The following is a 27252-nucleotide window of genomic DNA, read 5'->3' on the forward strand; positions in this document are numbered from 1 at the left end:
GGATTTCAATGTTTAGACTTATTTATCTTTGCTTTGTGCGTATGAGTAACTAAACTCCCCCTTGGCTAGGGGGGATTCGAAACCATGTTTATGCTTGCTATATGATTTGATTACTTCTAATTGCGTTTCATAAGTTGTGAATTCAATTTACTTATCTATATGAATTAATACTGATTTGTGTGTGTTGGTTGAGAGTGCACGCTTAATTTTCATGCATAAGTTTGATGCTAGAATATAAGGGAATTTCACCTAATCGTTACGAACTTATATTCAAAAGTAGTAAAGGTTGTTGATCACAATCGTGTTAAGTAAATTCTTGGCATAAGTTTCATGCAATTCATAGTAACGAGTGCCTCGCCACTGCTTATGATTTTCATAGCACTTAATGATCTTTGCTTGTATCTTTGATATGCAATTCATGCAGGGAACTTGTGAGGAATGCTTTGGGTTGTTGTATGCAATTCATCCAATTCGACCAATTCGATAACTTTAGGAAAATCTGAGGGTTAATTAGTGCAATTCACGGTTAATCTGGGGCGTTGGGAATTCATGGTTTATTGAAAAGCAATTGGAAATCGTTTCGTATGCAAGTGTGACATGTGTGGAGAAGAACCCCTTAGCTAGCTTTCCATCCATTCATTTTTATCAAATTCGTTTCAGAATCTGTTCAATTTACAAAGTTTTGTTTTTGTTATCAATTTTCGTCAAAACTCAATCCCCATTTATTTTGAAGTGTTAGATTAGTTAGAAATCAATTTAGTTTGTGTTTTTAAGTGTCTTGAGTCAAGTTATAACCTATTTTCGTCCAAATTGTGTTTTGTGTTCAAAACTGCCCAGGAAGTGTTTTTAAGGCAGTTTTGAGTGTTTCTGGGCTGTTTTGAGTCTTTTGGTTTGTTTTAGTGTTTTAGAGTTTAGTTTTGCATTCTTTGAGTCTAGTTTAGTGTTTTAAACTTTGTTTTTACATTTTGAGTCAGTTTTCAAGTGATTTAGTAATCCCTCCTAATCCCTGGCCTAGAACGATCCCTACTTACATACTTTGCTACAATTGATAAAAAAAGGGTTTAATTTGTGTGCTTATATCTTTCGCATCACAAGCATGTTACAAAAACTAATTTTTCCTTTATGATTACATGTGAATTCATAAGTTATAACCAAAACCAAGCATAAACCAAAGAGTAAATCAAACGTCCATCCATGTTTATAACTCTCTTTAACAGTCATGCAATTAAAAACCGAATCCTCATCATTGTGTTGGAAGGTACCCTAAGACACAAACAAACACACAAAACAACTTTAAAACGACCCTTTTTGGTTTTTTTTCAAAACAATTTTCAAATTTTTTCTGGGATTTTTGGATTTTTATGTAAAACACACTAAAATGCATCAAAACAGCCTAAAAACACCTAAAAATAGCAAGGAACAACATTGAAAGTTATGGGTGATAAAACCCTACGAATTTGCATTAAAACACTTTGGTTACCCCCCACACTTAAATCAAACATTGTCCTCAATGTTTCAAGCATAAACTAACACAAATAACAAGTAAACAAACAAACAACAACTAACATAATAAACATGGCAGAAACGAAATAAACAACAAAGAGAAAGGTTTAGGAACGTAAATCTGGAATTGGGGTGATTCCTTGGTCTTCCTTTGTTGCATGCATGGGTTGCCTCCCAAGTAGCGCTTGCTTTAACGTCGTGCAGTCGGACGATACTCCTTTAAGGCTTTATTGGACCCCACGGCATGCAAGGATGCTTCCTCTCCAACCTGCCCTACGAACCACTTCATGCTTTAGATCTTTGAATGGAAGGGGATAATGATCCTTCCTGATTTTTGTGTTTTTCTTCCCTAAATCAACATGAACTCTCCCACCACTTTGAATGCACCTAGGTACCTGCACCAAACAATGTAACAACCTATTATTCGAAATGGGAATTGAAAGTGGAGAAGATGGCTCACCCATGTGCTGCAATGAAGTGGCAGCACATTGAACAGATGCACAAGGGATACTCTCGGCCAAATTTGGTGATTTGGAGGTTGGGATGTGCTCCTCGTGCTTTAATCCAAGTCTTTCCTTGATTGTGGTGCGAGAAACATCCCTCTTGATTATTGTTGAACATTCATGCCCTATATTTTCAATTACATCAATAGGACAACAAGAACAAACATCATTAGTCTTCTCAACAGATTCAGAAATCTTAAAGTTAATCATATCACCACCAAATACCATGGTTATTGCTCCCTTGGCCACGTCAATCTTGGTTTGAGCCGTTTTCATGATAGGTCGTCCAAGTAAGAGCGGTGATGGTGAAGAGTGGCCTAAATCCTCCATATCGAGCACATAGAAATCTGCAGGAAAAATCAAGTGGTCTACCTGCACCAAAACATCTTCCAACACTCCTTTTGGATATGCATTAGAGCGATCGGCTAATTGAATAATCACACCATCATTTTTAAGTTCTCCTAGATTCATAGACGCATAAACAGAATATGGCATGACATTAATTGATGCACCTAAATCTAGCATAGCATGCTCAAATCTAGTATTGCCAATAACACAAGGAATTGTAAAGCTACCAGGGTCTTTGCATTTAGGTGGCAACCTTCTTTGCAACATTGCAGAGACATTCTCGCTCACATGTACCACTTCTTTCTCCCGAATACGTTTCATTGTTGTACAAAGCTTCTTCAAACACTTGGCATACTTCGGAATTTGCTTAATAGCATCAAGGAGTGGGATATTGACATGCACCTTCCTAAACGTCTCCAGAACATCTTTTTCCTCTTCTTCATTCTTGGCTTGCAAAAATCTGCTAGGAAAGGGTACATTTGGAGGAATAACGTTAGAATTAATTGGAATTGGAACTTTCTTACCTGAGTTGGACGGATTGGATTGATTATGGGATGTAGGAGGCTGCGGCAAGGGTGCTTCCTTCCTTGCCGTGGCCTTGGCTTGATCCTCCTCTTTGAATGTCAACTTCTCGTCCTCTTTTTGGGCTGATTTAGGTGGTTGTGGATCAGTTCCAACTTGTTTTCCACTCCTTAGCATGATTGCCTTGGTAGATTCAAAGCCTCCGTTCGGATTTACAACAGTTGAACTAGGAAGTTTTCCTTGTTCTCAGAATTGGCCCACTAACTCCGCAATCTGCCCTACTTGCTTCTCCAACTCGTCCACCTTCTTGTCCTTAATTTGCATACTCTAAGCCATAGAAGTTAGTAATTGAAAAATCTGATCATTATCAATAGAAGAACCTGATTTGTTTTGGGCAGGTTGTGCTTGGGGTTGAGTTGGTGCAAACGGCCTTTGATAGAAACCCGGGGGTTGTTGCCTAAATGTACTTTGTTGTTGGCCTTGTTGGGGTTCTCGCCATTTGAAATTTGGATGATCCCTCCATCCCAGATTGTATGTATTAGAAAAGGGATCATTTCTGGGTTGATTTTGATCTTGAAAACCAATGGCGTTTGCACTTTCCCAACCTCCATTCTCAATTAGTTTAGGGCATAGCTCCGAGGGGTGTCTGATGCGAAATATTATAAGCACACAAATTAAACCCTCTTTTTGACAATTGTAGTATAGATGTAAGTAGGGTATCGTTCTAAACCGGGGATTAGGAGGGCTTGCTAAAACCTCTAAACTGACTCAAAAACAAAAAGAAACAAAGTTAAAAATGTAAACCAAAGACTTTTAAAACAAGAAAGTAAAAGGGGGATTTGGGTTTGGTGAAGTTGAAAGTAAAACAAATAAACTAAAACTTAAATAGATTTTTAAGTAGGCAGATTATAAAACGAATTTGAGAAATAAGATGATGGATGGATTAGTTAGAGGTCCGTTCTTCACACATGACACACTTGTACATGAATCGATTTCCAATTGCTTTTCAATAAACTATGATGCTCAACACCCCAGATTGACCGTGATGCACAAATTAACCCTCAGATTTTCCTTTACTTATTGAATTGGATGAATGCATGCGACAATCCAAATTATTCTCTAAAAGTCCCTGATGCGAAATATATAAGCACACAAATTTAACCATCTTTTTGACAATTGTAGTATAGATGTAAGTAGGGATCGTTCTAAACCGGAGATTAGGAGGGATTGCTAAATCACTTGAAAACTAATTTAAAAACATAAAAACAAAGTTAAAAATGTAAACAAAAGATTTTAAAACAAGAAAGTAAAAGGGGGATTTGAGTTTGGTGAAGTTGAAAGTAAAAACGAATAAACTAAAAACTTAAATAGATTTTAAACAAATTTGGGTTGAATGGATAATGGAAGGCTAGCTAAGGGGTTCTTCTCCACACATGTCATGCTTGCATACAAAATGATTTCCAATTGCATTTCAATAACTTATTAATTCTCAACGCCCCAAATTAACCGTGAATTGCACTAATTAACCCTCAGTTTTTCCACAAGTTATTGGGTTGGATGATTGCATACGACAACCCAAAACATTCCCTACAAGTTCCCTACATGAATTGCATAATAGAGATACAAGCAAGAATCATTAAGTTCTATGAAAAACATAAGCATTGACGAGGCACTCGTTACTATGATTTGCATGAAACTTATGCCAAGGATTTACTTAACACAATCGTGACTAGCGACTTTTACTACTCATGAATATAAGTTCATAACGATTAGGTGAAATTCCCTTATACTCTAGCATCATATTTATGCATGCAAACTAAGTATGCATCCCTAATCAACATACATAAACATGTTATCAATCAAATAGATAAGTAAATCGAATTCATAACTTATGAAACGCAATTAAAAGTAATCAAATCATATTGCAAGCATTAACATGGTTTCGAATCCCCCCCTAGCCAAGGGGGGTTTAGTTCCTCATTATTACAAAACAAAGATAAACAAATTTAAACATTGAAAAACAAAGGAAAGAAAGCACCTAAACGTTCCAACGATCCATGTTGGATAGCAAGTGCGTCTAAGGACTTTTCTCCTTCTCTTTGCCGCAACAACAAGGTTGGAATGATGTTGAAGGGTTGGTTATTTGGAGGAATGGATGGGAAGGGGTTTAGATATGTAGGAGAGGCAAGGAAAGGCTTGGAGAATGGTTAATTTCTGGATGATTTGAATGAGGTTGATGCCATGGTATTTATAGGAAGAGGATGGACTTGTTTAACACAAAATGTTGGTGGAATTGAGTAGGTGAGCATGGCAAAGAGTGGGAATTGTTGGTGGGTTAGGTATTGAGTCATCCACTCACATGTCATGGTGAGCTAAGCATTGCATCATCCACTCACATGTCATGGTGAGTTAAGCATTGCATCATTACTCAAATTTCTGGTGGAGGTGGAAGTAAAAGCCACGGCATTGATGTGTTTTGAGTGAAGTTTTGGCCAATCCTTCTAGAAATTTATCCCTTCTTGCAACTTGTATTTGTTTCACCAGATTTTTAGCATGTTCTTAGCCTCTTTTGTCTTCAAATTCGTCCATCCATCTTGCTCATATCATATGTAATCCATTACAAGCTCAAAACTGCTCCAAAATGCACCAAAATGCACTTTCTTGCTACCTTAGCCCTTTGGACCTACAAACACACGAAAATGGCTTAAAGTACTAAAATAACTAAGAACTAATAACGTAAATGCAAGAAAACTAGTTAACTAAGTCGCATAAATATGCGTCTATCAGTCCCCTATATGAATGCATAATAGAGATACAATCAGAGATCATTACGTTCAATGAAAATCATAAGTGTTGACGAGGCAATTGTAACTATGAATGCATGATACGTTTGTCAAGAATTCAATTAACGCGATTGTGACAAGCAACCTTCACTACTCATGAATATAAACTTGTAACAATTAGGTGAAACTCATTTATATTCTAGCATCTAATTCATGTATGAAAACTAAGTATGCATCCTTAATAAACATACAAGAATCAGTTATGAAGAAAATAGATAATTGAATTGCAATCACAACTTATCAAATCACAATTGGAAGAAATAAATTCATATCATAAGCATGTTCATGGCTTCAAACTTCCCCCTAACTAAATAGAGGTTTAGTTCCTCATGTTCACAAAACAAAGATAAATAGAATTATACATTGAAAACAAAAGAAAGAAAACACCTAAACGTTCCAACGATCCATGTTGGATAGCAAGCACGTACAAGAACTTTCCTCTTCTTCTTTGTTGCAACACAAGGTTGGAGTGATGTTTTGAAGGGTTGGTTATGTGGAGGAACGGATGGGAAGGAGTTTAGATATGTAGGGAGAGGCAAGGCAAGGCTTGGAGAATGGTTAATTTATGGATGATTTGAATGAGGTTGCTGCCATGGTATTTATAGGAAAAGGATGGACTTGTTTAACACAAAATTCTGGTGGAATTGAGTAGGTGAGCACGGCAAGAGTGGGAATTGTTGGTGGGTTAGGTATTGAGTCATCCATTCACATGTCATGGTGAGTTAAGCATTGCATCATCCACTCACATGTCATGGTGATTTAAGCATTGCATCATCCACTCACATGTCATGGTGATTTAAGCATTGCATCATCACTCAAATTTCTGGTGAAAGTGAATCAATGCCCACGGCATTGAAGAATTTCTTGGTTTTGAGTGAAGTTTTGGTCAATTCTTCTAGAAATTTATCCCTTCTTGCAACTTGTATTTGTTTCACCAGATTTTTAGCATGTTCATAGCCTCTTTTGTCTTCAAATTCGTCCCTCCTCATGCCTCCATGCTTGCACAATCCAATCTTGGCCCAAAAATGCTCTAGAATGTTCCAAATTGCTCATTTTTGCATACTTTGACAATAAAACCTGAAATTGCACGAAAATGACTTTAAACACTAAACTAACTAAGGAAAAATAACAGAAATGCATGAGAACAAGCCAATTAAGTCGCATAAAAATGCTCCTATCAGTGTCCTTGCATAGAGCACACGCCATAAACCTTTGGTCCTTGCATCTTGTTTCCTTCAACAACCTGTGACACAAGAAGAGTAAGATTAGCCAATTGAGATTGTATTTTGGAAATTGCACTTACCTCATGCACTTGTTGTTGCCGTGGGGTGCTTCTTTGTCCAACACCTTCGTATTGTTGAGCATTCAACGCTCGATTAAAAATCAAAGTCTTTGCAGCCGTGGAGGTCTTGTCCACCAAAGCTCTTCTCGCTGAGGCATCTAGCATTTGCCGTTCAATTGGTAGAAGCCCCACGTAAAAGTATTGTAGAATAAGCTCCTCCTTCATTTGATGTTGTGGACAAGAAGCAACAAGAGATTTAAAACGTTCATAATAAGTAGGAAAAGATTCACCTTCATCTTGTTGGATTCCACTTATCCTTTTTCATAGAAGAATGACTCGAGAAGTTGGGAAAAACTTCTCCAAGAAAGCCCATTTCATGCTCTCCCAAGATGTGACGGTTCCGGGAGCTAATTCATACAACCAATCTTTCGCCTTTTCCAAGAGAGAAAAGGGAAAGGCCTTAATCATAAATATGCTCCCATCGACGTTGATTGGAGTCATGCTTGAACACACCACCTCGAACTCTTTTAAGTGCTTGTTAGGATCCTCCATGGACAACCTATGGTATTTCGGAATGTGGTGCAGCAAACTTGACTTCAACTTGAATTCCTCGGTCTTTCCTTGGGCAGCCGCAAGATATTGAATACATAGGGGTGCGGCAGTGTCCAATCCCGAAGCTGTAAGCTCCTTGATTGTACGATTGTCTTGTGCCATGACTTCCTCTACTTCACCCACTCTTGCCGTGGGTTCCTCTTCTTCAAACTCAACTTCGGCTTCTGAATTTGAACTTGATTCACTAGGTTCTGGATTCTTCCTTTTTCGTCTCAATTCTCGCTCAAAATCTTCGTCAAAGTCTAAGATGTGTTCACGAATCGGATGAGAACTCCGAGTCATAAACTAGTACCTAAAAACAAGAAAACAAAACAAAGTCAGAATCTGGAATTAATTAAAACAAACTGAAATAAAACAATCCAAGGGATTAGTAATGTTGCTAATCCCCGGCAACAGCGCCAAAAATTTGATGCGAATTATATAAGCACACAAATTAAACCCTCTTTTTATCAATTGTAGTAAAGAATGTAAGTAGGGATCGTTCTAGGCGGGGGATTAGGAGGGATTGCTCAATCACTTGAAAACTGACTCAAAACGTAAAAACAAAGTTTAAAACACTAAACTAGACTAAAAAAATGCAAAACTAAACTCTAAAACACTAAACCAAACCTAAAGACTCAAAACAGCCCAGAAACACTCAAAACTGCCTTAAAAACACAATCTGGGCAGTTTTGAACACAAACACAAATTTGGACGAAAATAGATTATAACTTAACTCAAGACACTTAAAAATACAAACTAAAACAGATTTTAACTAATCTAACACTTCAAAGTAAAGGGGGATTGATTTTAGACGAATTTAAAAACAAAACAGAAACTTTGTAACTTGAACAGATTTTAAAACGAATTTGGTTAAAGTGAATGGATGGAAAGCTAGCTAAGGGGTTCTTCTCCACACATGTCACACTTGCATACAAAACGATTTCCAATTACTTTTCAATAACCCATGAATTCTCAACACCCCAAGTTAATTAGATACGCTAAAATTAACTTTCTAATTTCCCTTAAGTCAATGAATTGGATGGAGAAAGCGCATCGCAATCAAATTATTCCTTAAAAGCTCCCTACATGAAAGCGCATAATAGAGATACAATCAAAGATAATTACGTTCAATGGAAATCATAAGTATTGACGAGGCACTCGTAACTATGAAAGCGCATGATACTTATGCCAAGAATTTACTTAACACGATTGTGATCAACAACCTTTACTACTTACGAATATAAGTTTAACGATTAGGTGAAACTCCCTTATATCCTAGCATTAGATTTATGCATGAAAATTAAGCGTGCACTCTCAACCAACACACACAAATCAGTTTAATTCAAATAGATAAGCAAATTGAATCCATAACTTATGAAACGCAATTTAAAGTAATCAAATCATATAGCAAGCATAAACATGGTTTCGAATCCCCCCTAGCCAAGGGGGGTTTAGTTCCTCATATGCACAAAGCAAAGATAAATAAGTTTAGACATTGAAATTCAAAGAAAGAAAACACCTAGACACTCCAACTTGGGCAGCAGGTGCATCCACGATTCCTCCTCCCTCCTTGCTGTGGCACAGAGATTTTGGACAAGTTTTTGGGGTTATGAATGGTGTGGAATGGATGAGGGATGTATGGTGGTGTTTAGGATGGATGGGTGGTGCGGCAAGGGGTGGTTTTGGCAGAAATTATGGAGTATGGTGGTGGAAGGCTGCAGCAAAGAAGAGGGCAGGTTTCTGGCGTGAATTTATGTGTATGATGATTGGTAATTCGGCTAGGGCTGAGATATGAGTATATATAGGCACCTAAAACCCTAGGGTAATCAGATATGGACTTGGATAACCGAAATCCACAAGGAAAAAGGCTTAGAAATCAGAATTCACAAGGGAATAGGCTAAAAGGGTGCGGCAGATAAGGATAGGAAAGATAAGGCTTCTAGAAAGCCTTGCAATGCAAGAAAACAAGTTCTAGACAAGGTTATGCACGACATGGGAGGGTTCCTTGCTGAAATTGGTTTGACATCTTTCTAGAACAAGGATTAAGGTGTCCTAAAATGTTTAAGACTCCTCTTTGTAACTGAAACCTTTGCACATTAGGAATAGGAAAGCTTGGCTTGATCAATCATTCTTCTTCTTGGAAACCTTTTCCTTCTTTGACTTGGAAAACTTATTTGTTGCTGAAACTCAAGGCCAATTAAGTTTAACTTTCCTTCTTCAAGTAAGAAACCTTGTTTGAGTAGGAATCTTCATTTTTCTAGGAATCTATCTTCAACTAGGAAACCTTTGTCAACTAGGATTCCATCTTTAATTAGGCACTTTCCTACTTCAACTAGGAAACCTTGTTCAAGTAGGAATCATCATCTTCAAATCTTCAATTTCGTCCATTCTTTTGGCTCCAAGTATGTGATGTCCAATCCAAGCTCAATTGTGCTCCAAAAGGCTCTAAAATGCACCACTTTGCATACTTTGCCCTTAAAACCTGAAAATACATAAAACTAGCTTAAAAGACTACTTTGACTAAGGAAAAACAACTTAAATGCACAAAAACTAGCTAACTAAGGCGCATAAATATGCTTCTATCACGGGACACCAAATTTCTTAGTCATTTTTGGAGGAGCCTGTGGAAATTAGCTAATACACAATTGAATTTCAGCAGCACCTATCATCCTTAAACTGATGGGCAAACGGAAGTTGTGAATCGCTCATTGGGGGATCTTTTGCGATGCTTAGTTGGTGAGTATCTGAAGTTATGGGACCAAAAGTTATGTATTGCAGAGTTCGCCTACAATCGTTCCGTCAATCGTAGCATCGGAATGTGTCTTTTCTATATTGTCTTTAGCTTAATTCCTTGAGCACCAGTTGATCTTGCTCCTGTTCCCAACGTGAAAAGAATTAGTGGCAAAGCAGAAAGTTTCGTTGACAATGTCTAGCAGGTCCATAGCATGACACACAAGTACCTTTAAGAAACAAGCCAGAAATATAAAGCTCATGCAGATTCCAAAAGGCGAATGATGGAGTTTGATGTGGAAGATTTTGTTGGGCAGTTTTGACAAAAAGATCGTTTTTCAACTGAAGAATACAATAAACTGTCTGCAAAGAAGATTGGGCTATACGAAATTCTTGAAAAGATTAACCCTAATGCTTATCCCCTGAAGTTACCTAGCCATATTCGTACTTCTGATGTGTTTAATGTGAAACATCTTATTCCATTCAAAGGGGACAATGAGGATATCGGAACAGCAAATTCAGGGCGAATTTTCTCCAACCCGAAGAGGATGATGTAGATATGATGGCTAGTTCATTTATGGATCGTTGGGATAAATTGAATGCTTAACAATATTAAGTAGGACTTAATAAACTTAAACTCAATAATAGCTTGGGGGCCTTTTTTTGGCTGCTTATAACAGCCAGGACGTTTTTATGGCTGATAATAGCCTTTTTTCATGTAATTTTTAATTTCAATGTTATTAAGTTTAAGGCTCTTTTGAATTCTGAATGTAAGTTACAAATTAGTGATAAACCCACTTCTTGCTGGAAGGTTGGGGAGTTGATGATTGAAATATTCCGAGAAGTTTCTCAGTTTGTGCCTTTCTCTTTATGAGATTGTTTTGCTTTATTCTTCTAGTTGTCTATGTTGTAGGCTGGTACTAGATACAGGGGTTTGGGGTTTTCAGGTCTCTCATCGCACTAGGAGATAGTGGACCCTATCTATTAGTTTTCTTTCTTCGTTTTATTTTTATTTTTTCTAGCTGTTGCACCGTGCATCACTTGGGCCATGCCCTAGTGGCCTTGGCATGGCTACTTGGTGACTACAATGGTGATGATGTGGCTCTTCCTGCTGTCGCGTTAAGCCTTGAGGATCTCCGTCGTGGGGCTACGTCCTCGTCTCCACTCTTCGGTCATAATCATTGTACGTACGGGGTTCCATTCGTCGTGGTTTCTAAATTTCCTACCATTGTATCTTTTCTCCAGGGATTGATCAAGAAACTTTTCTAGGAAAAATTAATTGATATGATCTGTGAGAAATTCAACGTAACAGAAAATTCGAGAAACAAATGCAAGAGGCTTCTTCGAGTATTTGAATCAGCTCTCAATGAAAGCACCAATTTGTCGATGCAAATTTCCACCGTCTTCAGTCTTGATGAAATTGCACTTACAAAATAATTAACACCTTTGATCAATGACCTAAGCCTCACGCGCCCATGAGGTGGGGGGGGTTAGGCTAATGAATCTCTGATGCCCAAGTCAGTTTCTTTGAAAGAGTAAAGTGTTTAGGGGTAGCAAAAGCATATGAAATTTGGTAGAATATGGGGTATATATAGGGGAGAGGGTCGGCCATAGTGTTAGGGTTTTACCTTACACATGGCGGCATCCTATTGGACAAGGTTTATGAAGAAATATTCTCAAGATATTAAATAGGAAATAATATCTTGAGATAATGGAGTAATTATCCTTAATTGATTTAAATTGGGATTATTTACTTGATTGGAGTCAATCTTCAATTGAGAATGTTTTAAAGATAGGATTTGGGTAATTAATCCTTATCTTTAATGCTTTGATTTTTCATTGCCAAGGGTAGGTGAGCTGTGGACAGTCGTATTTAGCTGCTGGAATCTTCAGGGATGTAAGCTGTGTGTGGGAGTATATGAGGAGCCTACCCACTTAATGAGAGCAATCTTGTGTTTCTTGAACAAAAATGCACATGTGGTCTCTAGAATTTTTTGGATTATTTTTTGCCCCACATATAACATTAATAATTAATTATGTATTACAACTCGACTAGTAATACTGTGTCTGTGTTAAAATTACTAAGGTAAAATTTCTTCATTTATGACTGGAAGCTTTTTTCCTAAAAAGAGTAAAAGGTCACCTTGACCAGATAACCTTTCCTATTTTTAGACGAACTCCTACGATGAATATATTTGATTGCTCCAAGCAATCATTCCAACAGTCTACTTCCTGCTGACCGGCCCACCTTAATTAATAAAAAAAAGAAAAATAATTGTATGAACTCACACTTTGAGATTAGAAATTTCATTTTTTAATTGCCACCAGAGTAAAATTCCTAATTTATAACTGCAATTACAAATCAGGAGTCTCTAACTCGAGTTTGAACTTTGAGGCCTTCACATTAAGCCTAAAAAAAGAGTGCAATACTAATATGTTAAATTAAATGCATATATTAATATATCAAATTTATGGGTTCATAATACTTCACACATAGTTCACTTTTATAGTATAACTCTTACAGTTATCGAACTCACACTAGTGTAAGAGTTGTATTATTAATATCATTTAGACTGCGTGATTTGTCTTTTTTCTTTTTTGAGTACAACGATATATTGTAGGGGAGAGGAAATTCGGTTAAGCCACACAATGGGCAACCTAATTTGGTATTGAATTCGCTATCCACGAGATTTGAACCTAAGACCTCTTACTTACAAATGAAAAGGAATACCAATAGACCGTAGAGATTACGTGATTCTTATATATTAAATTCGCACTTAGCTTATTGCGAAAGGTTTCATGGATATTTATCTTTTGGGATCACCAACACTCTTTTAGAGAGTAGGATTCTCTCCTCTCTTTTTTTCCTCTCTTTCTCTCCTTTCCTGTTTGAACGGTCACGGTTAAGCCACGTTAATATTTTATATTAATTTTTTATAGAAGGAGAAAGATAAAATAAAAAATGTAAAAGGAGGGGATGGAACGAGATGGAAAAAAAAATGGGAGAGAATCCTAATCCTTCTTTTAGTGCATCTTCAATCTGAAAGCCAAAAATATCTTATCACTTTATATATACACTGACTTCGTCTTCATGTGTAATTAGCACTTTCTATAAAACAATTGTAATTAATTACAAGAAATTTTTAATCGTAATTAATTACAAAAAAAATTATTTTTTTTACTTTAGAAAAAACACTAAAAAGTGTTTTTGAATAAATGATATTATCTACATTAAGGGAGTGGGATAGAAGAGCGGGCTAAGTCATCATATTGAGTTAGCAATAATTCGGTTCAAATTCGCCTTTGGGCGAAAATCAAACGTAAGACCTCTCACTTATAAGTAAAGAGGAATATCACTAGAACGTATTAGGCGTCGTTTGATGGAAGTTTATTTTTTATTTTTTTGGTTTTTTTTTTAACAAATGATATTATCTACATTAAGGGAGTTGGGGAGTGGGCTAAGACTCATATTGGGTTAGCCATAATAATGTGGTTCAAATTTGTCTTTGGCAAGAATCAAATCTAAGATCTCTCAATTATAAGTGAAGAGAAATACTACTTGACCGAGTACGAAATGGCAATGAAAGTTAAAACTTCATTTTTACCTGTGTTTTGACTCCACAGTAAACATGTATCTGATGCGCTCACACGCCACGTGGCAGCAATCCAAGACAGCCCGACGGCCCCCACACCAACCCCACAAAGACAAAACCGGAAAGGGATCCCCTCCGGAAGGATCCCTTTCCTCCTAATCCACCAAATCAGTGGATCCGTACCATTGAAATTTGATTCAACGACTGAAGTTATTATAACTTTAAAGTTGGCTCCTATTTTGTAGCTATTGAATCAAATTTTAATGGCACGGATCTACTAATTTGTTGGATTAGGAGAGAGAGATCATCATTTTCCGGCAAAACCCACCTTACCTAAAAATCTGCCGTTACCATTAGTTGTACCTCACAACTCCCCTTCCACGCGTCCCTGCCGTTGATCTCGCACAAACGACCGGTCATCGCGGGCCCACCCCCCCAAAACCAACGTTCCAGATCGGATCCTCCGGATCAGCCAAGGGCTCACGCAAGCCCTCCCACTATATCAACTCTCACAGCCGCGAGTCCCACGTCTCTCTCTCGCTCTACGTCTCTCTCTCCTCCCCCACACTCCTATCTCACGCGTCGCCACCCACCGGCTGCTCAGCCCCCTCCGTCGGGTCTCCGACTATTTATCCCTCCACTCCCTTTCCTCTCCTCCTCCCTACCCAAAAAACCAAAAAACCAAAAAAGAGTCGAGTCTTTTATTTTATTTTTCTCAGCGGAATTTTATCGAGCAGTTGGCGAGCGTTGAGTAGAGAGAGGAGAGGGAGGATTATCGAAAAAACGAAAGAAAAAAAAAATTCAAATATTTGAAAAAAGAACAAAAAAATTTAGGGTTTTTTTTTTGTCTGTTGAAGATGGCGCAAGTTCAGCAGGTTCCGGCTCAGAATGCGAACGCGGCAGCTGTGGCGAACGGTGCCGGAGGAGCTAACCAGTTCGTGACGACGTCGCTTTACGTTGGCGATCTTGACCCGAACGTCACCGATTCGCAGCTGTACGACCTGTTCAACCAGCTGGGTCAGGTGGTTTCGGTTAGGGTTTGCAGGGACTTGTCCACTCGGAGGTCGCTTGGCTATGGCTATGTCAATTTTGCCAACCCGCAAGATGGTTAGTGGTTTGAATTCACTTTCTTATGGATTTTTAAGCTCAATTATGTAATTTAGATCATGGGTTATCTTATTTTTAGCTGATTTAGGATGCTTAATCAAGAAATATTTGTGCATGCAATGTACGCACTGTGGATGCCAATTGAACTCACCATGATACTGTATTTTGTTGTGCGAAAGTTACAATTTTTAGGTGCGGTCGGTGGATCCAATTCTGTTTAACTGTGTTTGCGCGATTAATTGTAGAAAGAAACCGTAGAAAAAACATGAACTAAGTGATCGGTCATTCGTTAAGCGCGTAGGTGTTGCTTGTTATGAGATTTAGTGTTTGCAAAAAGGAATTGTTGTTAGGTGGGGAGAGTGAATACAAGCATGTGCAATTTTTTGGTTAATTGTTATGGGCTTTGAATGGATGTTTCAAATTTGGGCAATGTGCTACTTTTTCTTAATTTACTTCCTGCCGATGCATTATACGATTATGAATTGCTGTCTATTGGTGAGGTTTGTAATGTTGAGATTATGGCTGTGATGTTGGACTCTTGAACGAGTTTTCTGGTCATGTTTTACGACTTTCAGTTGGTCTCTTCAGTAAAGGCTCCAATTTTGGTTTGAACAAGAAAGAAACGTGCACCTAATTGAATTAAGCTACTGTTGTATTAGGATTCGTTCTAGCAAAGGGCAGGATTAAGGTTGTTTGTATTTAGGCTTATTCTCAGACCAAAAAAAGGCTTATATGTTAAAAGCGTGTCCATATTTTCCATCTCAGATTGGTGTTACGTGGAAACAAATTTGGAAGATGGATTGTTACCTTTTTTTATTAGATGATAATATGTCCCCTTACCTATCGTTTAGGAGATAATAAAGTTTTCAATTCTTTGTCTTTATTTCATGGTTTATTGTTCTGTTCCACACAAAGATCAGTTTAGATGGATACTTTAAGGCCTCTCTTAAAATCATAAGTTGAAACTTTCTTTGTCATCTGAAGGCCGTCGTTGAGATTAGAAACCGAAAAAGGAGGATACTTTGCTTTTCTGTAAACAATTGTGCCAATGAACCATTAAATTTAAGAAGTACTTGCTGGAAAGATGTTTGTATTGTATCTTATTCAAGAAGAAAAAGTTGAATTACAGCTTTAAAATATGGGTCAGTTGGGATGTCTTGCTCTAGTTGGTTCAGCGATGTGTCATTTTTCTTAGGATCTTGGGTTCATTTTGTTTTGTCTTATGATTTTTATCATGACAATGATTGTGTTGAAGGGTTTGACAGAACTCTTTTACAGTAACATGTGCCTCATAAGTATTTGGATACATACATGCAATCTTGTGTTTTGTTCATGAAATAGAGCTTAAAGATGCCTAGTATTTTTTGCCTTCCTTTATTTTGCATTGTGTTGGATTAGTCAGTACTCTTTTTTCTTTTGAATCTTACTTACATCTTTAGTTGGAATTGATGGCAGCTGCTAGGGCTTTGGATGTGTTGAACTTTACTCCTGTGAATGGAAGACCCATTAGGATTATGTACTCTCATCGTGATCCTACTATTCGCAAAAGTGGGGCTGGAAACATATTTATTAAGGTATTTACATTTTTTTAATTTTTATGCAGCACCGTTGATACTTTCATGTCATGGTTGTCTTCAGTTTTTACTTGTTTTATATCCTTCTTGACACCTCGACTTGTATTAATTTTTCCAGAATTTGGACAAAGCTATTGATCACAAAGCCTTGCATGATACATTTTCTGCATTTGGAAACATCCTTTCTTGCAAGGTGGCTACTGATCCTGCTGGCCAGTCTAAAGGCTATGGCTTTGTACAATTTGACAATGAAGAAGCTGCCCAAAAGGCTATAGAGAAGTTGAATGGTATGCTTTTAAATGATAAGCAAGTTTATGTTGGTCCTTTCCTCCGGAAACAGGAAAGGGACAGTACTGCTGACAAGTCAAGATTCAACAATGTTTATGTAAAGAATCTGTCAGAGTCAACTACCGAGGAAGATTTGAAAAAAGTTTTTTCTGAATTTGGGATAACCACTAGTGAAGTGGTGATGAGGGATGGAGATGGAAAATCAAAGTGCTTTGGGTTTGTCAATTTTGAAAAGGCTGATGATGCTGCTAGAGCTGCTGAGGCTCTGAATGGAAAGAAATTTGATGATAAGGAGTGGTATGTTGGGAAGGCCCAGAAGAAATCTGAAAGGGAAAATGAGTTGAAACAACGATTTGAACAGAGTATGAAAGAGGCAGCAGACAAGTATCAAGGTGCGAACTTGTATGTTAAAAATTTGGATGATACCATTGCTGATGATAAACTTCAGGAGCTTTTCTCTCCATTTGGGACTATTACCTCATGCAAGGTGTGTATTTTGTAGCCCCTGTTTTAAATTGCAAAGTGCAATGTAATTGTGTCATAATCTTCATTCATTTTGTATTGGTATGGCCTAACGTAGTTTTCTCTTTTTTTGTTGACATGTGATCAGGTCATGCGAGACCCTAGTGGAATAAGTAGGGGATCAGGTTTTGTTGCATTCTCAACTCCTGAAGAGGCAAATAGAGCTGTGAGTTGATTTCCTATATGGATTAATATAGTGCTTCTATGCTTCCCTCATTTCAGTTTTGTAGGACAAAATTTAATCTTGCTGCCATTATCAACCATGGGTAGTGAGATTCATGGCTGCCTCATCTATAACCCAAAAAAATTAGGGTTAGGATTTATGAATATTTTAGAATATGGGGGCTCGTATGGGTAATGTATGTTTGTGAGCGCGTGCACGTGTGTTTTATTCCTCAAATAATAGTGTCTAGTGAAAATAATTTATTTTTCTGTTATTGTTTATAGCTATTGGAGATGAATGGAAAGATGATTGTAAGCAAACCTCTCTATGTTGCACTTGCACAACGAAAAGAAGATAGAAGAGCAAGGCTGCAGGTATGTCTTTTATTCGTCCTACAACAAACTAACTTTGAGTGTAGCCTAACGTCAATTGATAAATAGTTTTTCTGTGTACATCAAGTTATTTTCCTGCAAGATCTTTAAAGTGAGTTGTAGACTAAAAGCATCTCAAAGATACGTATCCTGTTTAACTTGGTGCCACTCTTTTTGTATTGTTGTTATGTTATGGACATTAACTGGTTGCACAGGCTCAGTTTTCTCAAATGCGGCCTGTTGCAATGGCACCTTCTCGTATGCCAATGTACCCTCCTGGTGGTCCAGGTCTTGGACAACAAATATTCTACGGTCAAGGCCCACCTGCTATCATTCCCTCTCAGGTAACCAGGAATTTCATTCTTTTGGTAGTTAAAATTTTTATTTTTTATTTTTACTTAACTGTTATATTAAGAGTTCGGTAATGTTGCCCTATTACCTGACTTTATATTTTATTTTTCCTTTGTAGCCTGGATTTGGGTATCAGCAGCAGCTTGTTCCTGGTATGAGGCCTGGTGGGGCTCCATTGCCAAATTTCTTTGTGCCAATGGTTCAGCAGGGGCAGCAAGGGCAGCGTCCTGGTGGCAGACGTGCGGGCTCTGTCCAGCAAAACCAACAGCCAGTTCCGATAATGCAACAGCAGGTGGGATGCATGTTGTCCTGAAGTAGTCTTTAGTATTTTTATTTGTTGACATACATTCTGATGGCCTTTTACTGACAGATGCTACCAAGGGGACGTGTCTACCGCTACCCATCTGGTCGCGGAATACCTGATGGTCCCATGCCTGGTGTTGCTGGAGGCATGTTTTCTGTACCATATGACATGGGCGGCGGTGGCAGCATGCCTATCCGTGATGCAGCACTGTCCCAGCCAACAGTTCCAATAGGGGCTTTGGCTACTGCTCTTGCAAATGCTACACCAGAGCAGCAAAGAACGGTATGCTTTTGTGTTTCTTTGTCCATTCATTGTTCTAAGATGGAAATTCATTTTTGTAAATTTTGTTCTTGATGTTTTTCGTATGTTCTTTGGGTGAAAATTTGCAGATGCTGGGTGAGAATCTTTACCCGCTCGTGGAACAGCTAGAACCTGACAATGCAGCGAAGGTTACAGGCATGCTTCTGGAGATGGATCAGACTGAGGTTCTCCATTTGCTCGAGTCGCCTGAAGCTTTGAAGGCAAAGGTAGCTGAGGCTATGGATGTTCTGAGGAACGTTGCTCAGCAACAGCAAGTTGGCAATGCAGCTGATCAACTTGGCTCATTGTCACTCAATGGGAACCTTGTTTCATGAGAGTTTTCATCTTCAGATTGATGGATTGAGACATTTGTAGGGTGTGGTCTGGATTAGTTTGAGAAGTCGTAGGTAGAAACTGGTTTTGGTCTATTTTCCATGAGCTTTCGGAGTTTATTTTGAGATTGTGAATTTGTGAAGTTTATGCATAAATATTTCTATGCACATGTTGCTTTCCTTATTCTTTTGTGCCGAAGAATGGCGTCGTCTCCAGAGTGAAATTGTTTCATGGCCAGAGCAGTTTTACCGCAGCACTAAGACGGTCTGAGTGTATTTTTTTCATTTGCAAAACTTGCTCCGGCTGTAACATTTTCAACTCTGAAAAGTACATTTACATTGAAGAATTTGCTGTGGGTTTGAAACGTAAAATTGTTCAGAAAACACGCACTTGTGTTTGGCGTTGATGAAACGGCGCAATAATTTACTTTAAATAAATCTAAATTGCGAGCCGAGATATCTTGATTTTTGCTGTAAATATAGACTTAACTATATGTATTGGAGAGCTACTTGTCTGCCGCGGATGCACTTTCATGCCAGTGATACAAAGACACGTGAAAACAAGCTAACACACGTCTCTGTATGGTTGGCATAATATACTTGTATGTCGTACAAGTCATTCAAGTGAATCATGAATTCAGCCGTCTTCATTTTCTCGGATTAGTTTTCGGTATATTGTGTTTATAGTTTCCGAGCAAGGAACAAGCAGCAATGCATATTTATCGACAATTTTGCTTTCATGTACTCTAATCACCATTTTAGAAGGGCTATTATATGCACAAACTTAAAGACAACTCTAATAACAGCATACTTGGATACCCTTTCTTACCATCCACATCCCACGGAGGTGATGTACAAAAACCACTACTAAAATATTAGTCATCGACTTGGTTAACACGCCTTAGTCGGAGTCCTATATCAACTTCTCGGTCGTATCGGATTAACCCGTTGGTCTCGTAGTTAGAGTCCTGCACTTCCGAGGATGTCCCTGCTTCGTTTTGCTTCTCTTCGACGGCTTCCCCAAAGTTATGAAGCCTTCGACCAATTAGGTACCGGTCATCACGTATTGAGTTGTGAAGGTTTGTGAACCAGACATGGAATCTCCTGGCGCAAAAGCACAACAGGCTAAAGCAAAGGCATCCCAGCCAGGCAAACCGATAAACTGCTGAGTTCACCACTAATGGGTAACCGAGAACAGGAAATAGCCCTCTGGCAAGTACATAAGGCACGCACAGGGCAGTCAACAACTTCATAATGATTGGGAATACGATTTCACGAAGCACCCAAAGACCTTGCAGCCTGGAGAACCCGTCTTCCCTCACCCTTTCAAACTTTACTCGCCAGGTTTCATCCATCAGTGGCATCATGTGATCCAACATAACCTGCAGAAGTACGTAACAAGCACCAGCAATAAAAACCTCGGTATTTTGTGAAAAGAAAATCCCCAACATAATGAAGTCCAAACACATGCTAATGATTATTTATAAGACCACTCACCAGTCTGGTCCATATCTTGAGAAAAATAAGGCCTAAAGCCCAGTCCTGGTAAAGCAGGAATACCGGGCTCTCATCAACAGGCACACGCATTGGAACGATCACCAAAAGCTCAAAAAGCAGCCCAATCAATACTGGAATGACAAAAATCTGGAACATAACACGAGACAGTGGTATTAGAGCACAAAAACATATACAAACCTCGTATAGAACACCACTTATAAAAACCAAATGATTCATACCCATATTGACAAAAGCACAGAACTCTTGACAACAATGGCACACCACTTGAAGATCTGGCCCAACAGAACTGCAACCCTTTTGGTTCTAATATGCTCGATGGAATATCTAATTCCGGCTACAGCAGTCCATATTATGTAGCTTCCAATGATGAAAGCATACAAATCTAAGACAAGAAACGGGAAAAGGTTAGCATTCTGATTTTAGAAGTAGGAAACATAACACTTAGAAGGGAAATTACCATTGCACTTGATTCCATGTGTTATAGGGAGAAAAGGAATGACATTGAAAATTGCCCTTCCAAGTGAGGTTGGTACGACTATCAAGGCAGAGTTGAAGACAAGTAACGTCATCCAAGCCACCACCAACAAAAGTACAATGCGAAGCACAAAGCTGTACCTTCTGAAAAACAGAAAGAAAGATATATTAGTAACCAAAAGAGGTAAAACCAGTTAAGATAATTAACTAACACAACATACTGTTCAAAAATGCAAAAGGGAATAGAAAAAGAGGGATGTCATGACTTCAAATCGTGAAGTAAAAACATCTGCATTATGAATTTTCTATCTGAAAGTAGGAATGCAGCCCAAGAAATTAAAAATAAATAAATTAAAAAAAAAAAAAACCTGTGATAGCAAAAGATAAGATCAACTCGTGTATCAATTTGTACGGATTCTCTAAACTTACTCAGAATCAGATTGTTCATCCGTATCATACTCTTCTGCGACATTTGAGTCTCCTGATGCAAGAATAACTCCATTTGGATCATCAGCACCTGGAAGTGCCACCAAAGCCTGATCCTGTACCCCCAGTTGAACCTGTACTCTATCCTGTCTTCCTGGCTCTGCATTTCCATTTTCCTGTGCACCATTGTCCTCAGATCTGGGCAGTAAGAAATCAGTTAAACCAAGAGCCCAGCCAACTGTTGTAAACCAATAACAGAGGAGGGATTTAATCGTTGTCCGTAATTTGAAATGCTCAGTGGCGAATGGAATGCATATTTGAAAAAGAAGCATGTCTGCAGGAATTTCACTAAATGGGTCGGACACCCTGCCAATAGGGAAAAATAACACGCATCTTAGCAAACATTATAAGATATCAGGAACATAATAAGTGAAAATGAAACACAGAGGGTCAATTTACAAGATGTCAAGAGGGAAAATGGAAGGTGCCATCCGCATAGCTAGTTTAACCGGTAAAAACACCAGCATCACAATTAAACTCCCATACACCACAACAGATAAGAGGACCCTGCGAGCATGTTTGTGCACCGGATCGTCAATAAGATCACGGAATGGATTATAGTTAGGATCAGCTGGATCTCTAAGGAAATAAAGAACTCCATTACGCAGGACCTGCAGGCAGAACATAGGACAAAAGATACATGTAAATTTGGTGTTTGAAAAGCAAATTAGCCAAAACATAAGACGGCAAAGAACAGTACCCCTCGAAGAAGACTGACAAATATGCTTATTTGTAGCATGTATATAATTCCAACCACCCAATGGACCAATGAACTGGCTAAGGGAGAAGCTGAGAAGAATTGAACCCTGTGAGACATGGACTTCCCGAACATCCTTATAGTACAAACATCTAGCCACCATCCACACATCAAGGGAAATACCCCCAGTTCAAGGACTAGAAGAAAAGCAACCTTAATCATAGTCATCAAATGCCTCATTGCTGCCAGGAACTGCCTGAAGAGAGATGAAATTGTCTCTGCCATAGAAGCAATACCATAGAACCTTCCCATAGTCAATGATTCACCCCTAGTGTACTGAATCAAAGCAACAATGCCCAGGTAGAAGAACACTAGGGAGAACACAAACATGTATCCAACAGCAAGAGTTGTCACATCAGACAGCCTTGATGTCCCAAGTGTTGCCCCTTTCAAGAAGTCTGCTGATAGTGGCGAGCTTACATTGTTTGAAACCTCATTTAGTCCACTCATGTTTGCTTTCAGGATCTCTTCAACCTGTCCTACCATACCACTTTGTTGGCTTTCAGATGATACATTCGTTACAGCTGTTACTGCATTCTTCAATGTTACATTTGCTAAGGAAAGGGCTGATTCTGTAAGTGGCATGACTGTTGACAATACTGGACCAGTAGCAGTGGACAAAATCCAAAACAAATGATAGAGTATAATCCGACCTATTGAGAAAGGCACAAAGATTACTACACCAAGGAATATCATATTGCTGGCCAGAACCTGAAGAAAGAATTAAAATCATTCAATGTGTTAATACAAATTACATAAAATATCCTTATACAACATAAAGTCCTAATGAGAAACTACAACTGAAAGTTGACCACAACCAAATAACACGCACAATACAGATGCATAAACAAGCTATAGTTGCCAGAAAAATAAAAAACAAAACAAGACAAAGAGAGAGAGAGAGAGAGAGAGAGAGAGAGAGAGAGAGAGAGAGAACCTCAAAATCTATCAGAAAACATAATTTAAAGGAGAAAAAGACCAAAACAAAAACTTACAGTGAACGCATTTTCAACTAAATGAAATACAGGTCCCTGCATGCCCACAAGCTCATCAAACGGTACATCCTCGGCGCCATCAGCATCATCCAGACCATCAAACATCTGCTCCACATGAGCTTCAAGACGAGCTGCCTGCATCTCCCACCGAGCAGCAACATTTTCTGCATTCCTCCTAATCATTTGACCTGCTCCAGCAATCCCATGTGCTCCAGCATCTTCCCCATTCACATCACCAACAAAGTTCCTGTTAGCTTGTCCAGGAGCTCTCCTTGCAGCACGGGCACCATTTCCTTCCCCTTCATCTTCTCTGTCAGCATCCTGTCCTCCAAGCTCACGTAAATGCCTGAAGTAATCCCTCAGAGAAGTGGCCCCAAGAAAAATAAACACAATGCTAGCAGAAAGTAGGAACCCATGCAGACAATCGGTAAGGATGACTGTAGTGGATAAATGACTAAGGAATAATCTCTGGGCTTCACCAAAACTCCTCACAAGAGCCAACCGCCATATCCAAAATGTGATAAAAGGAATAATGAGAAGCCAAACAGAAAGCACAAAACTAAGCCGCAGAAGGAATTGCAGAACATGGCAAGTTTTCATTGCCATCCCAACTACAAACTCTTGAAAAGGAAGCCTTGCAGGGGCATTCTCAGCATATACAGGAGAGAAGGAAAATGCATGCTTGCAAACCTGCAATGCAAAGTAAAGTAATCAGTGTCCCCGAGAACATAAAGTCACCACTAAGCTTAAACACAAATTGAATGACAATGTAAAAAACATAAAAAATAAAGAACCAACAATGCTGGATATCCCAATGAAATCCAACCAAGCATATATCTTGATTAGGTGCATAAAAAAGTATTTAAGGCCCAAGATAAGTGGTATAAGCTCAATAAAGTTCACATTCCTCTGTTAGGATATTAACACGTAACAACTTCTGCCTTTCAAACTTAGGCGTGGTGATGCTGGGGTTTAACTTCTAGATTTTATTAACACAATGATATGTTTTTCTTCTCTAAACAATTGCCCCCCCACCCAAGATGACCATACACAATCCTAAATAAAATTCGAATATATCTTTTCTCTCTTGTTTTCGTTTTCTACCCAGCGAGCACTCCCATGCACACTAATATACAATAATTTTGTGGTTCTCATATCATATGGCAGAGTTAAGATCTCCCTAACACATTTATGAACTAACAGGAAAATGATTTCAGAGTTGAATAAAAAGCTCAACTTCGTTTTGAGCCTCTCTTACCAATATCACAAACAAAACGGGTAAAATAAACCCTAGAACCCTAATCAAATCAATTCCAAACTCTTATCTGAAAATTTGAGGGATTGCAAACACCAATTCAATCACCAATCGAGACCGAAATGCACAAAATTCAACAAATCCAATTACACAGAGAGAGAGAGATTTGAACCTCGCATTGGCGAGCATTGCTGTGATTAAGCCACTGCAGGAGGCAATCCTGGTGCACAAACTTGATGCTTCCGCTACAAGCGCACGGGTACCGCAGCGGGTTATCGGCGTCGCCCGTGTTTCTACAGATCCGGCACACGTCCTCCTCCTCTTCCTCATCGTCGTACTTGACCGTCGCCGCCACGGCGCTCGCTTCGTTCTCCTGAGACGACGACGTCTTGACGGTGTCGGTTGGGACGTCCCGGTCAGCGGACGGCGGCGGGGACGGGGTGATCTCCATGGGTTGGGTCGGGTCAGGTCAGGGGTGGGTCGGAGTCCGCGTTGGGTATTGCCGATCGGTCCTCGGTGGGGGCGTTTCAAAAGATGACGAAAGATGGGTGGGTTTTTGGGTCGTGGGGGGAAAGGTGGCGATGGGTGTGCTTAGCCGGGGGTGTATTTTATGTTCTGTAGTGTCTCTGGTCCGTGTGACCAAGGGATACTATGCTGCTCAGCGGGCCTTTTAGTGACGGGGGTATGTCGGTGATTTTGCCTTGAAGATTTTGGTTCGCGTGGGGGTGACGTGGACTCGGGTGAAGATAGAGGTCGTATGGTGCCGGCAAGTTTCAACAGACCCCAAAACATGGGAAATATTTTATTGTTCCCTGAATACGACATCACGTATAATTATATAAATAGGATAAAATTTTAATTTTTTAAGTTGTTAATTTTAGCCACTTAGGATTATATTTTAGTGGTATTCATCTTCATTGATGAGTGAGAAGTTTTAGATTTTCGTCAAAGGCGAATTTAAACCACATTATTGCAAACTCATTATGAGGCGTACCCCACTCCTCCACTCCTTAGTATAGAAAATATCATTTTGTTCTAAAAGGAAAAAAAATTGAAATGAAAAAAAAAATTATTAATTTGATAATACAAATATCTTACCACTTATAGAATGACACATGATGTATCACATAGTCTTCCGGACACACTGAAAATCTCTTTCAAAACACCTCACATCAACAATCACGTTAAAATATTGTGTGACATGTTTTCGTCAGTTACTATTTATATTTAATTTAAAATAAAAGTATTTAAAATGATTTCTGACTGCACGTTTTAAGGATCCCCAGGATCATCACAAAGAGAATCCGAAGAGAATCCTCATTCGTTAAAATCTACGACACGATGATTGACGTGATTAAATTTAAAGGAAAACTAATGAAAATGGTTTGAAAACTTTGAGTTTTAACGATAAGAACATCCTAGGGGTGGTGGCGCAGTTGGCTAGCGCGTTTATTACATATTTCATTTATTCCTCAAGAAAGCTTCTTGAGGTTGAGAGTTCGAGCCTCTCTCACACCATATTTTGTTTACTCCTCAAGAAAGCTTCTTTGCTTAGGTTGCCTTCGATTAGGCCTGGCAATTCCTGACACGACCCGATAACCCGACACGACACGACACGAAATTAACAGGTGTTCGAGTCGACACGATAACGAAACGGGTCGTTATCGGGTAACCCGATAAGCACCTGTTAAGATAACGGGTTTGTTCGGGTATACACGTGGGTAACACGATACACGATAAGCAGAATATTAATTTAATAATTTATAACCCTAAAAAAATACTATAATAATTATAGATATATTAATTTAACAATTTTATACCCCTAAAAACTATAATAATTATATATATATATATATTAAATTAACTATAATAATTATAATAATTATATATACTATAATAATTATACCCAAAATATTAACTATAATAATTATATATATATATATATTAAATTTTATACCCCTAAAAACTTTAATAATTATACATACAAAATAAATAGATTTAAATATACTTAATAAATATATATATATATACACACACACCATTGAACTTCATGGGATACTCATTCTACGAAACTAATTTCAACGATCCAACCGTCAAACATGTTTGTATATACTTCGAGATCGCATACGCCAAAAATTGCAAAAAACAAACATTCAGAGATCAATTAACGGGACAAAACTTTTCGACGGTTATAAAAAGAAAAATCACGATTTAACGGTCATTTTAACTCTGATTTTGATGATTTTTTGCAGCTACACTCCTTGACCCTAAATGAATACAATGATTGAATTCGATCTTCAATTTAAAATATTTACACTAGTGGATACCACAAAATCTTATGTTATACTTAATAAAAGTATGAATAAACTCTTAAGTATTAGTGAATCTATTGTTTTGATGGGATACTCATTCTACAAAACTAGTTTCAATGATCCAACCGTCAAACATGTTTGTATATACTTCGAGATCGCATACGCCAAAAATTGCAAAAAACAAACATTCTGAGATCAAGTAATGGGACAAAAGTTTTCGACGGT

General features: G+C 38.4%; 2 protein-coding genes across 4 annotated transcripts; one reads left to right on the forward strand and one right to left on the reverse strand.

Annotated features, from left to right (window-relative positions):
- Window positions 1–14435: 14435 nt before the first annotated feature.
- On the forward strand, window positions 14436–19577 carry LOC126584693 (polyadenylate-binding protein 8-like). Its single transcript, XM_050249025.1, has 9 exons — window positions 14436–15025; window positions 16481–16599; window positions 16718–17374; window positions 17498–17575; window positions 17857–17946; window positions 18159–18287; window positions 18413–18586; window positions 18665–18880; window positions 18988–19577. Exons 1-9 carry the CDS (start codon window positions 14776–14778, stop codon window positions 19231–19233), a joined length of 1959 nt encoding a protein of 652 aa, XP_050104982.1. The 5' UTR covers window positions 14436–14775; the 3' UTR covers window positions 19234–19577.
- A 278-nt stretch (window positions 19578–19855) lies between these two features.
- On the reverse strand, window positions 19856–25383 carry LOC126584692 (probable E3 ubiquitin ligase SUD1). 3 transcript variants are annotated; one of them, XM_050249024.1, is made up of 9 exons: window positions 24888–25383; window positions 23461–24150; window positions 22409–23176; window positions 22108–22319; window positions 21652–22014; window positions 21206–21357; window positions 20967–21130; window positions 20728–20874; window positions 19856–20612 (listed from the first exon to the last, which is right to left on the reverse strand). In XM_050249024.1, the coding sequence occupies exons 1-9, from the start codon at window positions 25164–25166 to the stop codon at window positions 20106–20108; spliced, it is 3282 nt and encodes a 1093-aa protein (XP_050104981.1). In that variant the 5' UTR covers window positions 25167–25383; the 3' UTR covers window positions 19856–20105. The 3 variants fall into 3 exon arrangements, with proteins under 3 accessions (XP_050104981.1, XP_050104980.1, XP_050104979.1); XM_050249023.1 differs by having other exon boundaries at window positions 21206–21363; window positions 24888–25382; XM_050249022.1 differs by having other exon boundaries at window positions 21206–21366; window positions 24888–25381.
- Window positions 25384–27252: the final 1869 nt, after the last annotated feature.

This window comes from Malus sylvestris, chromosome 10, assembly GCF_916048215.2.
Source record: "Malus sylvestris chromosome 10, drMalSylv7.2, whole genome shotgun sequence".
Taxonomy (NCBI): Eukaryota; Viridiplantae; Streptophyta; class Magnoliopsida; order Rosales; family Rosaceae; genus Malus; species Malus sylvestris.

What these genes read in the sequence shown, in the direction of transcription:
- LOC126584693 (XM_050249025.1), top strand. Translation starts at nt 14,776, where the DNA reads ATGGCGCAAGTTCAGCAGGTTCCGGCTCAGAATGCGAACGCGGCAGCT. An exon ending in TTTTGCCAACCCGCAAGATG is followed by an intron (nt 15,026 to 16,480) that starts GTTAGTGGTTTG and finishes AATTGATGGCAG; the next exon opens with CTGCTAGGGCTTTGGATGTG. An exon ending in CACCAGAGCAGCAAAGAACG is followed by an intron (nt 18,881 to 18,987) that starts GTATGCTTTTGT and finishes GAAAATTTGCAG; the next exon opens with ATGCTGGGTGAGAATCTTTA.
- LOC126584692 (XM_050249022.1), bottom strand. Translation starts at nt 25,166, where the DNA reads ATGGAGATCACCCCGTCCCCGCCGCCGTCCGCTGACCGGGACGTCCCA. An exon ending in GATGAACAATCTGATTCTGA is followed by an intron (nt 21,367 to 21,651) that starts GTAAGTTTAGAG and finishes TCTGTTTTTCAG; the next exon opens with AAGGTACAGCTTTGTGCTTC. An exon ending in TCAAGATATGGACCAGACTG is followed by an intron (nt 20,613 to 20,727) that starts GTGAGTGGTCTT and finishes GTACTTCTGCAG; the next exon opens with GTTATGTTGGATCACATGAT.